Source organism: Oryx dammah, unplaced genomic scaffold (assembly GCF_014754425.2).
Source record: "Oryx dammah isolate SB20612 unplaced genomic scaffold, SCBI_Odam_1.1 HiC_scaffold_8, whole genome shotgun sequence".
Taxonomy (NCBI): Eukaryota; Metazoa; Chordata; class Mammalia; order Artiodactyla; family Bovidae; genus Oryx; species Oryx dammah.
The window spans coordinates 39,713,093-39,726,683 of record NW_024070192.1 but is presented as its reverse complement, the minus strand read 5'-3'; the positions used below and the strand labels follow the sequence as shown (position 1 = coordinate 39,726,683).

The 13,591-nt window shown below is 51.0% G+C and overlaps 1 protein-coding gene across 3 annotated transcripts in view; it reads left to right on the top strand.

Annotated features, from left to right (window-relative positions):
- Window positions 1–13,591, top strand: part of RPH3AL (rabphilin 3A like (without C2 domains)) — a 137,224-nt gene that overhangs the window by 74,787 nt on the left and 48,846 nt on the right. For 2 of the 3 annotated variants that reach the window (XM_040243814.1, XM_040243813.1), the window contains exon 5: window positions 9,551–9,637. The exons of the other annotated variant lie outside the window; for it this stretch is intronic. In XM_040243814.1, the coding sequence (XP_040099748.1) occupies window positions 9,551–9,637 (87 nt within the window). The remainder of the gene's footprint in view (window positions 1–9,550; window positions 9,638–13,591) is intronic. 3 annotated transcript variants of the gene reach the window in all.

Below are 13,591 nucleotides of genomic sequence, written 5' to 3'. Positions count from 1 at the left end.
CAGAGCCTGGGCCAGGTGGCTACCAGGTGGCAGACACGCCTCTGGGTGAGGAATTGTCTGTGGGAGGCCCCAACCCAAAGCTTCAGGAAAACTGTGGTTGATTATGCAACCAGGGTCGGGCTGGGGGAGGCTGGAGCTGGCTGTGTCTGGGGTCTTTAATGCAGTGAGTTTGTGTTCCCAGGATGGCCAAGGTCTGTCTCAGCCATGTGTCTTCAGGCCACTACTGTCCATAGGAGAACTCCATCCACTTCTTCTCTGTCAGTGAGCGGGAGTAAGATCCCAGCCCAGCCTTCTACTAACTCCCCTCGTGTGACCCCGGACAGCTTACCTGGGCCGTCACTATTGAGAGACTTGTTGGTACGAAGCGCTCCCACTGTGCCCAGCACACAGTCCACATTATATAAGCTCCTGCTTTTATGATTATGGACCTGGGTCCCCATCCCGGCCCTGCCACCTCCTGGTGACATGAACTTAGCCAAGCTACCCAAGAGTTCTGGGCCTCCGATTCATCATCTAAGACATCCAGATCATAAAACCCCCCTCACAGGGCTGTTGTGAACATAAACAAGATTAAATGTGATAATGGTAATGGGTGTTGAGCCCTGAGCCGGGTGCCAGGCGTAGAGTAAGTGCTCAATAAACGGCGACTATTATCATTATTATGAGTCGTAACTCTAAGTAACCACCCAGTGGGGAGCAACGGGACATGAGCCCACTTCCTCCACCACCTGGGCCCTCCTCTGCGCTGAGTCCCTCCCGGCCAGCATGGGGTCGGAGAGCTGCAGGCCGCCAGTGTGATGCAGTGTGACAAGTGTGACAAGTCTCTCCATGTCCTGGGAGACCATGGGTCCAGGGATTTGGATGGAGCCATGCGGTCCTGTAGCTGAGAGGCTGGAGCACTCGAAGAGCTCAGTGGGGTCAATTCCAGGAGCAAGGGGTTTATAATAACCTATAACAGAAAAGAATCTGAAAAAGAATAAGGGTATATATGCATGTATAACAGAATTACTTTGCTGTACACCTGAAACATTGCAAATTGACAATACTTCAATTAAAAAAAAAAACAGAGAAAAGGAATCAGTGAACGGTTCTATCAGGAGTTCTCAGACTGGGCCCTCCTGGAATTGACTCCAATTCCAGGAGCAAGGGGTTTCTTTAGGGCTGGAAGGAGCTAACCAGGGGCCAGGAGCCTAGTGCTTGAGCTTAAGGAAAGCTCAGTGCAGGTCAGGGAGCCCTCCGGGTGCAGTGGGCTTCATCCACCCTAGAGCTTCCTCCTTCCGCAGGTTGGCCAGGGACGGGGCCCTGGGGAGCACACCAAGTCCGGGAGATTTTATGAGGGTTGTGTCTGAGAACTCCTGATAGAACCGTTCACTGATTCCTTTTCTCTGTTTTTTTAAATTGAAGTATTGTCAATTTGCAATGTTTCAGGTGTACAGCAAAGTAATTCTGTTATACATGCATATGTACCCTTATTCTTTTTCAGATTCTTTTCTATTATAAGTTATTATAAGATAATGAATATAGTTCCCTGTGCTATACAGTAGGTCCTTGTTATCTATTTATTTTTATTTTATTTATTTATTTGGCTGTTCCAGGTCTTAGTTGCAGTGTATGAGATCTTAGCTCCCCTACCACAGATTGAACCCAGGCCCCCTGCCTTGGGAGCAAGGAGTCTTAGTCACTGGACCACCAGGGAGGTCCCTATTTATTTTATATACAGCACTGTGTATCTGTTAATCCCAGACTCCTAACGTATCCCTCCCTGCCCCCTTCCTCTTTGGTAACCTGAAGTTTGTTTTCTATGTCTGACGCACAGTGATTTCCATCCGCACACACCCCTGGGGAGAGTCAGTGCTGCCACCTGTCCCCACAGAAGACCCTGTGAGACCCGAGGTCCCCTTAGAGGTCGAGAGGGACAAGTGTGGAGTCCCCCACCCGGCAGCCTGACCAGGGTCTTTGGAGCACCTTCATTCAGCCTTTCAAAACCCAGGCTCTCTTTATGTGGAAAGCTTCTACGTTTTTAAATGCTGTTTGAAATTTCAAAACATTTTATGTTTGAAAAAAGTGAGCAGGACGCTCTTGGAAACATGCAGGGAGGGGCGCACCCCAGCCTGGGGGGTCTACATTGACCCCTGCCTGAGACAGGCCAGCTCTGGGCCCACCTCTGGCCGTCCCCTCCAGCCTTTCGTCCTTTCCACATGTTGTGCGTAATTCATTTCCACTCTGCGTGCCTGCATCAGCCGGCTTCAGTCCTGGCAGGACTCAGAGCTGCTCTGTTCATGCAGGCCAGCCTTTGTATGTCTCTTCCCCAGAAGGGGCTGTGTGCCCATGTGTCCTGCGAGATGCCTGCTGAAGGAAGGAGTGAATTCCTCGAGACCCATGTCTCATACGGTCTCCCTTTGATCATATGTTATTAGATCTTCTGGTTTTTAAAACCTCCCTCTCAGTTTCAGAGTGAATAACTGTCTCCACTCTTTGCCCAAACTCTTGTTTGCAGCCAGGGCTGCCTCTGCTTGCCCTCCTGTCACCCACCCTGCGTGCCTGGGGTGCACGCTGGAGCCCATCGAGACAGCTCAAATCCTTGCTTCCCACGTTTGCCTGGAAAAGAGGCAAAAATCAAGCATGGAGTCTCTGTTTTGGGAGGCGATGCTGAGGACAGCCAGGACCAGGAAGAATTAATGGGGGCAGGTGGGGGTGGAGAGGAGGGGTCCCCCCATTTCCTGGCAGCTTCATCCTGCCTGAGGTACCCCAGCCCCCATCAGACACACAGTGGGGCACAAGCATAGAGATGATCTAAAAGCACATCTTAGGTGTGATTTCTTAGTCTGTGCTCATGAATGTTCATCTCGAGCTCCTTCCATCTCCTTTTAAAACCTCTCCACTCAGGATGCGGTGCTGACTGTAGCAAGTGGCAGGCGGGCGGAAGGTGGTATTTTGGAAGCGAGTCCTGAATTCTGCAGTGCTGCCTTTAGCTGGGAGGGGTGGCTGGCGGCTGGGGCTGCCCAGGGTTGGGATTAGCAGGTGGTCCCCAAGTAGCATCAGTGGCTCATCTGGTGGTGAGCAGGGGAGGGCCCACTCAGAGGAGGCAGCACAGGGAGGAGGCCCGGCCCTGCGTGGGTTAGGGCACCTGCCACCCGCAGCCGGGATGCAGGACGGCTGCTTATCCCTGGCACAGGACTGGGGTGGAAAGCAGAGACTTGTCTTCCTTCTGAAACTCTTCTGATCGCCTCCTGGCTTCTGTCTCAGGCCAAGCAGCAGGTGGCTGGCGTTCTTAGGACTGTGCATCTTAGGGCCCTAGTGACTCAGTATTTGTAGCAGTCAGGGTTTGGATCAGCCTGCCCTCTGCCCCACTGGCCCCCAGGCTGTGTTCCAGTGACCAGAGGAGGGGCCTGGCGCTATGCCCTCTCCCACTTGAGGCTTGACCGAATCTGGAGTTCTGGAGAAGGGGCCAGGGCCCAGGGAACCAGCCTTGCCCCCATTTGAGCTGCCAGGGAGGAAGGAAGGCTTGGATAAGTCTTGTCTGGGCTGAGACCTAGGGCTCAAACAGCATGGAATTCACATCCCAGTTTCCTGTGGTCAAGTTACTTAGCCTTAAGCCTCAGATCCCGAATTTATAAAACAGGGACAATGATACCCACTTCCTAGGGTGGTTGTGAAAATGAAATGAGATTCTACATAGAACACCTACCTTGATGCTTGGTGTAGCAACCAGGCTCAATAAAGTATATACGTATTTATCAGATGTATTGGGTTGGCCAAAAGGTTCATTCAGACTTGTCTATAACATCTTACAGAAAAACCCAAACAAACTTTTTGGCCAACCCAATACATCAGTATCTAGTTAAATCATTTGGCAACAGGCCCCGGGTTTCAGATACCAAGTTTCTCTGCGGCAAGGAGGCTACATGTAGCCCCTGCACTCCCAGCCCTCCAGGACTGGAGATATACCTCAAAGCCTGACTGATGTCTCGGAGTTGAGCAGGGCTGAGGCTATGATCAGCGGTGTCGCTGACCCATTGGCACCAGCTGCAAGTTCTGGGTGTTGGAGGCAGTTGTGCACGTGATTTCAGCTTCTTTAATCCATCCTGACCCACAAAAATCCAGATCTGGTCAAAAACTGAAGTTGAGGCAAGTGATTTCAGGAAACTTTTAGTATAAGCTTCCTTTAAATAGGAATTCTGCTTACCCATTCAAAATAGATTTTGATGTAGCACAATTCAATGTATATTTTGGCCTATTCCTTCCAGGTATTTTTCTGTGCAGGTATTGACTTCTAGATGGCTACAAACACATATACATTTATATGGGAGAGACACGCACTAGACTTTCTGTTTATAACTTGGTTTCAAAACTTCATTTATTGTGAATGTTGTTCCGTGTCAGTAAATACACGGTTCCATCGTGACCATTTTCACTTCTTTCATTTATATCATCATTTTTATTGCAGAGTACCTTTCTCCAAAATGTAATCGGATTTTTCTTGCTGTTGAAAATTCAAATTCTAGCTTTGGGGACACGGTGGGTAACATGAAGTGCACACGCGTGAGCTGACTTCTTGTCATTGTTCCTGCCTGTGCTGTGATGGTTGTCTGGATGTAGCCATTTCTTTCCCGGGCTTTCCTCAGGGGGGGCGGTGGGGATGGGGGAGCAACCACTCTGGGAACATCATTGCTGCCTGGTTCCTAGGGAGAGACCGTCTCTGTGACAAACTTCTGTTGGCTGAAACTCTTGGGCAAGTCCTTTCCCAGATGAGTTTGGCTCATTTATTCAAGTCCTCTGCTCGATGGGACCCTCCGTGGGGACAAAGGGCCGTGCCTCGTTCATCCTCCTCATTCCTAGAACATCGCCTTCCATCCAGTTGTTGAGTCGATGCTGATTGAATTGAAGCACCAAATGGTTTCAAATTAACCACCTTCATTATTCATTTCTGCACAGTGTGCATTTTTCCAGCCTCCTTGTATGGAACATTTGAGCACAATTTCATCTTTCTCTGGTTGGCTGAGCGTCGGGAACACCGCTCTCTCTGTGATGGATGTTGATGTCGTGGTGAAGCCTTCAGGCTGTTGGCTACCAAGTGCTCTTGGAAGGGTGCAAACCTTTTCGTTCCCTCCTACACGCAGGCACCGTGCCCGCTCCCTTCTTTTTTTTTAATTAATTAATTTATTTTTACATATGTCTCCTCCCTCTTGAACCAGTCTCTCACCCCATCCAACCCCTCTAGGTTGTCACAGAGTACTGGGTAGAGCTTCCTGTGTTATACAGCAGCTTCCCATTAGCTACCTATTTTATATATGGACAGAGGAGCCTGGCAGCCACAAAAGAGGTGGACAGAACTTAGGGACTAAACAACAATGCAACAATATATGTGTTTAGACGCTGCTCTTTCAACTCATCCCACCTCTCCTTCCCCCGCTGGGTCCACAGGTCTGTTCTCTATGTCCACATCTCTGTTCCTGCCGTGCAAAATGAGGCACCTGTTCCCTTCTGGTTGGTGGCAACTTGGGGACCCTGCCTTGGGCTTCCCTGATAGCTCAGTTGGTAAAGAATCCACCTGCAGTTCAGGAGATCCCCGATTCAATTCCTAGGTCGGGACGATACCCTGGAGAAGGGATAGGCTACCCACTCCAGTATTCTGGGCTTCCCTTGTGGCTCAGCTGGTAAAGAATCTGCCTGCAACGCATGAGACCTGGGTTCGATCCCTGGGTTGGGACGATCCTCTGGAGAAGGGAAAGGCTACACACTCCAGTATTCTGGCCTGGAGAATTCTGTGGACTGTGTAGCCCATGGGGTCACAAAGAGTCGGACACAACTGAGTGACTTTCACTTTCACTTCTCATATGGGGACCCACCATGAAGAATGGGGGCTCTGCATGGAATGAGTCAGGGGCTCCCAGTGAGGACGAGAAGGCCGGCCTGGAAGTGAGGTGCCCGAGCTCTGTGCTCGCACCTTTGACTCTGGCCGGCAGTGTGGGAAGATGAAGGTGATGATGTTGGATGGAGGGCAGGGTTCCAGGGAGTCTTGGGGTAACCGAAGTAGCCTGGATTATGGGGATGCTGAGGAGGGCGCTCCATAGACCTTGGACCCAGTCTGCACTCACAGGTGACCTGCAGGATATCCCTGGGGAGGGGGGTGCAGTCAGGAGTGGTCACAAGGAGGGCAGGACATACATTCCTGCCCCTACTCTTAGTAAAGGACCAATGGTGTCATTTCCTCTGTGGGCAAGCCAGCCTGGCTTCATGCTCTACACTTAGAGTGAGGCCAACCAGCAGCAGTCCCGACCCCTCCCCCCACCCCAACACTCCACCCTGAACGAGGCTCTTCCTGCTCTGGTCTCCCATTACCCCACCAGTCAGCATCTCTCAGTATGGACCAGGCATTCCTTGCCCCCAGCTGCCAAGTGAGTATTTCCTGTCTCTGTGTGTCTCTTCCCCCAAGCTGGTCAGCACATTCCAGGAGGGACCCCCCTCTTGCCTTCTCAGGTGTAATATTAGAAGTAGCTCTTCTGGGGGACTTCCCTGGAGGTCCAGTGGCTAAGACTCCGTACTCCCTATGCAGGGGTCCGGGTTCAATTCCTAGTCAGAGAACAAAATCCCACATGCCAAAACTAAAACCCAGCACAGCCAAATAAATACATTCATTAGATTTTTTTTTAGTAGCTGTTTTTCGCTCCTTCGTTTATTCTACAGCAATTCATGATGCTGCTACTGGAACCAGGGGGATGAAGAGAAACAGGCTTGGCCTCTGTCCTCCAGGAGTCACAGCCTGGTAGGGGAAGTGACTGTAGTTACATAGCCACGAGGATGAGGATAAGATCTCGGTGGAGGAGAAGAGGCAAGAGCCAGGTAGGAAAGCTCCAGCTGGGTAAGAAGCAGACAAGGCTTCCTTGAAGGAGCTGTGCTTTTGCCGAGGTCTGAAGGATGAGTAGGCTGCTAAGGAGAGAGTATGACCAAGTACATCCCAGATGGAGCAAGCAGCGCGTACCAAGGTTCGGTGCAGGAAAAGCAGATAGAGGACCAGGGCCTGAAGGCAGGTCAGCATGGCTGGGGCTTGAGAGTAGAGGGCCAGGTGGTGGAGCAGGGGGAGAGGGGTGTGAGCTGAGGCCACAAGGAGGTAGTTGTGAATGGGGAGGGTGGTGGAGAGGGGGTGGACAGTTTGAGTGAGATTTAGAGTTCTTGGAGATGGATTATTTAGATGGGTATGAGGGAGAGTGAGGATCAAGGATGATTCTGCGTTGGGGCCTATATGATTGATGGGTGTGGTCTCCTTTACTGAGACGGCCATGCAGGACTCTGGTTACGGCCTGGCTTCTTACCGTGTACTGTGCTGATGAGCACTTTTGTGAATCAGCTTCCTTGATCCTCCCAGCGGTGGCATGCACCTGCTTGTTACCACCATTTTCAAGACAAGGAAACAAAGCCCAGAGAAGGTGAGTGACAAGTCTAAGGTTGCCTCTAAATGGCAGACTATGTGCTCTGCTGCCCCAGAGCCTGTATCTTGTGGCCACACCCTGAGCCACCCCCCTTTCCCTGAGCATGTGCTGGGCTGGGATGCACCTTTGCAAAAGGAACACGTGGAGCATCTGAGTTAGGCCCAGAAGGTAGACTTGGTTTGTCTAAGGCTCAGACATAGTTTCCGGCTGCAGGAAGCATGAGACGATCAACCCCTAGAAGCCGGCACTCACTCACCCAGGGCAACTCTGCTCAGTGGAAGCCCACTCGGCAGGGAAGCTAGCGGCTTCCCCCAGGCCTGGCTGTCCTTGACATGACTGTGCAGTGTTCCCTTTGCACTGAGTTGATGTGGTGGCCGGCTCACAGTCCCTCATCTACACAGGGTCATGGGAATGAGCAAGAAAAACAGCCAAGTGGCTTCAGCACCTTGTTCCTCTCTTTACCCCGGGGAGGAGGGGCCCATGTGTGTTTCCTGAGGCCCAGCTTATGGGCTTATGGGGGGCCCTGTCCTCGAGGTAGAAGGGTTGGGGTGAACTTTGGGAAGGGCAACAAGAGGTGGCTCTAGGCGGGGAGGGAGATCTTCAAACCAGGTCAGGGCTGATGACTTGGAGCTCTAGGCGGACTGTCTGTGGGCTCCCAGAGAGGCCGAGCCCCAGCCTGGCACAGATCCCAGCCCAGGCCTGGCACAGGGGTGGCTGGGCCCCATAGCACCCAGGGGACCCTTCCCAGACACACTGCACTGCCAAGACCCCAAGCCTGAGATCTTCGTGAGAGCCAGGCCCAATCAGACTGGGGTGGACTGTCCTGCCAACCTGGAGGGAGCTGAGCTTGGAGCAAGTGATGTCTCTTGTACCTGAGCATCGAATGGAGGCCAGTGCAGACATGCCCCCCCATGATGTATCATAGCTTCCCTCCTGCCACGAACTGGCTCCCCACCTCCTGAGGCTCAGCTCCCCCATCAGGCGGTGACAACATGTTCAGGAAAGCCAAGCTGGTGACATTTCCCTCTCAGCGGAGAGGTGTGCTCCTTGCTCAGTTGGCAGCCTGCAGAAAAGGCCAAGCCAGGGATCCAGCCTTCCCTTAGGGGGAGGGGGAGGGAGAGAGCTCCCCACCCTGCAGGGACCCGGCAGCTTCCAGGCGGCAGAAAGACTGATTGATTAGCTGGTGTGACTGTTTTGTAAGGAGGACACACTGTCCCCTGATCAGACTCTGCCGGGTTAGCCGGGACGAGGTCTCAACCCCCACCAAGCCCCCCTCTGCCTCCTGGTGCGTTTCATCTGGCTTTTCCCACTGCTGCTTGTGGCTGTGCATTTGGAGGAAGCAAAATACGTATTTAGAAGTGATGAGCTTAAGCAATTCTGTAGAAGGAAAAACGCCGCAGAAACTAGGTTCTGGCTACTTATGTGTCCGGAGGCTGTTATATAACAGCTCGAGAGGCAGACCTGAGTCTGTTACTTGCTGTGTGAACGGGAGGACTTTCTCAAACTACTCCCTGCAAGATGGGCCCACTTCTTATGTATACTGGGGTGGCTGGGATGGTTAAATGAAGGGCCTTGGCATCAAGGAAGTGCCTAAGCGGGCACTGGTATTTCTCACTACATCATCGCCTCACTTTGTCAGGCACACAAGTGAGTTTTCTGCATGGTTATATCCATGTATATGTTCTCTTTGTTGAATAACATCATTCCCGCCCGCACTTCCAGGGGGCGACGCAGTCTGCCTGTGAAGGCCGTATCCTACTTGGTTGTGTTTGCTCCGCCTCTGGTACTGGGCGTTTGGGTTGTTTCCAGTTCCTTGATGTTGAACGTGATGCAGCTGTGACTCTCAGCAAGCTTATTTCTTTGATGTGATCCCAACAGGATGTACTTGTTGGGAGTGAATTTCTATCGCGGCCATCCAAGGATGGGTATACATCCTTGGTGCCCCACAGCCAGCTGCTGGGTTCAGATGATCTGTGTCCTTCGGGTCATCTCCCCTTGGGACCTTAAGCCAAAACCGTCCCCTCAGAAGATGACGAGGGCTCCTGGGTTATAGTTTTCCCAGCCCCTCGGCCGGGGAGGAAGGGCTGAGTATTTACCTTCCTGTGTCCTCTCTCTTGTAGAAAGTCTGCACCAAATGCGGGATCGAGGCCTCTCCCGGCCAGAAACGGCCCCTGTGGTTGTGTAAGATCTGCAGTGAGCAGAGAGAGGTAGGGTACCCGGGGCAGTGGGGTGGGGGAGGGACCGGCCAGGTCAGGGCGGGGCACAATGGCATTGGGGGAGGTTCATGGCTGGTTGCTTAGAGGGGCTTCGCAGAAGGTCAAGGAGGGTGGCCTACCCAGGGCAGCCAGGGGCAAGGGTGGGGAGGGGCAGTCTGCTGGCTTGGTGCATAGAGGCCACAGTAGGCCCGAGTTCTGCTCTGCCTGGGGTCCTTGGTTTCCTCAGGGAGCCCCTCACACTGAGTGTAGGTGCAGGTGACATTTTGTGGGGGGCTGTATTTATCGTAACAGAAATGGCTGCTCCGGGTTGAAGGTTTACTCTAGGCCTGGCACCATGCAAAGTTCTTACATGTAGGAATTCATTTCATCCCTATACAACCCCATGTGTGTGCTCAGTTGCTTCAGTCGTGTCTGACTCTTTGTGATTCTATGGGCTGTAGCCCGCCAGGATCCTCGTCCATGGGATTCTCCAGGCAAGAATACTGGAGTGGGTTGCCACGCCCTCCTCCAAGGGATCTTCCCAACCCAGGGATCGAACCCAAGTCTCTTGCATTTGCAGGCAGATTCCCAGCACTACCTGGGAAGCCCCCATATAACCCCACAGACGAGTGCTATTATCATCCCTTTATTGATGGGGAAATGTGGATGCAGGAGGTTAAGTATCTTGTGGTCACCGAGCTAGTTAGTGGGTCTAACACCACTAACCACTTGTGATGACGCTGCCCCCAGAGTCCCTTCTGGTTCTAAGTTTCCATCATTCTAGTTCTGATCCCATTTTAAGCGAAGAAATCGAGGCTCAGTGAGGACTCTGAGGTGAAAACAGATGGGGAGGCTCGAACCTACGTCTCCTAACCCCCACACCCAGGACTTTCCTCCCTACACCAGGATCGAAAGCGGGGCCAGAACAGTGGAGGACATTGTTGGGCTGCTCCTGGGGAAGGTCACGGGTCGGAAATTTCAGGAACAAGAGGAGTCAGGTGGAGGGAGAATGCTCCAGGCTATCCAAATGTGGATTTACATTTTTACTTCTCTGCTCGGTGATTAATATGCGCCTTTCATCCGAGGATCCGTAAAATGTCTTCAGTTACAGAAAGTCCTCAGCCATGACATCCTTGAATCTTGCTGCCCTGCCATCTGAGTATCCTGGAAACCCTGCCAGATACTTTTCTGAGCCCCTCCATGCATCCTCTGTAGTTCCCAACAGTGCTTTCTCATTTATTTCTTTATCTTTCTGTTTTTAATTTTTGGTCACACCTTGCAGCATGCTGGATCTTAGTTCCCTGACCAGGGACTGAACTCATGCCCCCTGCAGTGGAAGCACAGACTCTTAACCACTGAACCACTAGGGAAGTCCTCTCTTTATCTTTTCTGAGATACTTGTTGGTAAATTCTTCAGAACAGGCTTTTAGCTCACTAACTCTTTGCTGGCTGTCTTTCTCATGATAGAGTGTTTTAGAATTGAGGTTTGTCCACTCATCTTGAGTGAGAGTCAGTTTCTCTCTCTTTCTCCCCCTGCTCATCACCTCCACCCAGCTCTCCTTGCCAAGTGATTTCGAGTTGCCTCCATCTAGGTCCTAGGTCCCTCAGTGCAGGGCCAGCTCTCTTGGGTTAGTGATGAGCTGTGTGTCCGCAGTAATAATGGGATTATCCCTGAAGTCCAACATCAAAACCATAAGCAATCTGGCCAGGCCCTGGCTATGTGTGTACTTCTTCCAGCCTATATCAGTGTTCACATCTGTAGGTCAGCTTTACTCTTAGGAGAGGGGCGGAGCGGCACCTCTGCTTCTTGCAGCCTCCTTTCCCAAGTGGAGAATGACCAGCCTCCATTCTCAGGAACTCTAGCTCTGGTCCCCCACCTCCCACGGGACACTTTCAGTCCCCATACCCTTGAAAGATGAGTCTTCCAGCTGCTTCCACCTGCCTCTGGACCCTGAGCCCAGCAGGCTGTGCCTTTAGCCCCTCAAAATCGTAAATATTGGGAGTTTCTGATCCATCAAGATGTAGATCTTGTTTTTGAGCACAGTTGAGTTGGACATGACTGAGCGACTGAACTGACTGAACTGACTGACTGAGCTTCTTTGTTGGAATCTTCATATATCACTGGCTGCATCTTTGAAATAGGGAAGATAGCAGGCAGGGCCTCTAGATGTGAACTACCTTTCTACACTCTATTGCCCGGAAGTTCTTGATTTCTCCGGTTGAAATGGAGACAATAATACCTATTTCATTGGAGATACTGTGAGAATTCGGGAACACCATTAACAGTACACCAAGTATCTGGAATGTCCAGCCTAGAATAGGTACTCTGTCAATATTAGAGGCCCTCCTCTCTCACCCAGCTGGAAAATCCCCCTTTGAATTTGAGGTCTTTCTGGTCTTCAAGGGGTCCCTTTTAAGATGCAGGCGTCCCCCCTAAAGAGGGGATATATGTGTATATATGTATAGCTGATTCATTTTGCTGTGCAGTAGAAACTAAAACAACATTGTAAAGCAACTATACTCCAATAAAAAAATTTTTCTTAAAGATGAAGGCATTCACAAGATAGGAAAATTTCCTAAAACAGTATCTTGTGGGAGACACCTGAGCAGGATGAAAAGACACAACTGAGGTGTGGGAGGACAGAGATGAAAGAATTGTCAATGAAAGGGAGGAGGAGTGAAAGAAAAGACGAATTCAGCAAATGTAATAATTTAGTGGAGGGCTTGGTGTGGGAGCAGCTGCCCCCGTCCAGCCCCATCGCAAGTGCCCCTCAACTCATTAACAGTCCTGAGCTACCACGGACAGTGTCCACCACCAGCCTGTCCTAATCTCCAGAGCACTCCAACACCCAGAAAGGTCCAAAATAGCTTGGGATGAATTTTCTTATCTTTCCTACGGCGAAGAATATGCACTATGCTATCAGTTTGCCCTTGAATTTCTAGAGGCCGATAAAATGGAGCAAGATCAGGGATGCTGTATTCCCCTCCGCGTGACCAGGCAGACCGGGTTTAGGAGGTGTGGATGGGCCCTGAAAGTCTGTGTGTCTGAGTCTGGGTGCCTGTGCATACCAGATCCAGATGCTGCATTTTCCTGCCTCCTTTTGGGGTGAGAGAGTGACAGAGTAATTGGTTTCCTAATGCTTTTTTTCCACAGAAAAATATCTAATCACAACAAAGAGATAGCTAAATAGAAAAAGCATTTGAAATGTCATTTTCAGTGCCACACAGAGCTGGTTCTGAGTCTGTCATAAAAATGTGGAGTTCTGTCATACAGAAAAAAAAAACCAACACATCCTAATGGAAGAACTTGCATTTTTTGCAAGAAGCTCTCTTACCACTCGGCCCCAGCACTCTTATCTTCTTTTCCATTTGACTTTTCCCTTCTGTCATCTTTGTCTGCAATTGTCAGTATTTTTTCTGGAGTGAGTTGAATGCTGGTTACATGTCCCTGGGGCGTCCAGTTGGTACCGCTACCTGTTGTGTGCACCTCAGTGATGCGGTATCAGCTTCGGCCCCTCTACTCTGGAGGAGTTTACAGTCTCGTGCATTTATTCATTTGGGTACTCAGTGTGTATTTACTGAGCATCTTCTATGTTCCAGGCAAAAGAGATGGAGACCACACGTGCAATAGAGTAAATTCTGCCACGTCACAGATGATGAAAATGTACTCAGGGGAAGGGGGCGATGGGAGTAGCTGCTGTTATATGCAGGAGTTGAGGAAGGGCTTACTGATAAAACGGACTTTTGAGCTGAGGTCTGAAACGCACTCTGTGGCTGTCTGGACAGAAAGCATTCCGAGCAGAGAGTACTGCAAGTGCAAAGGCCCTGAGGCAGGTGTGTCCTTGGTAGGTTTGAGGAGCAGCTAGGAGAACAGTGTGACTGGCGTAGAGTCAGAGTCGGGAGAGGAGGTCAGAGTTGTGGCCGGGGTCCCAGATCATATTGGTCCTTGTAGACCTTTGGGAAGAC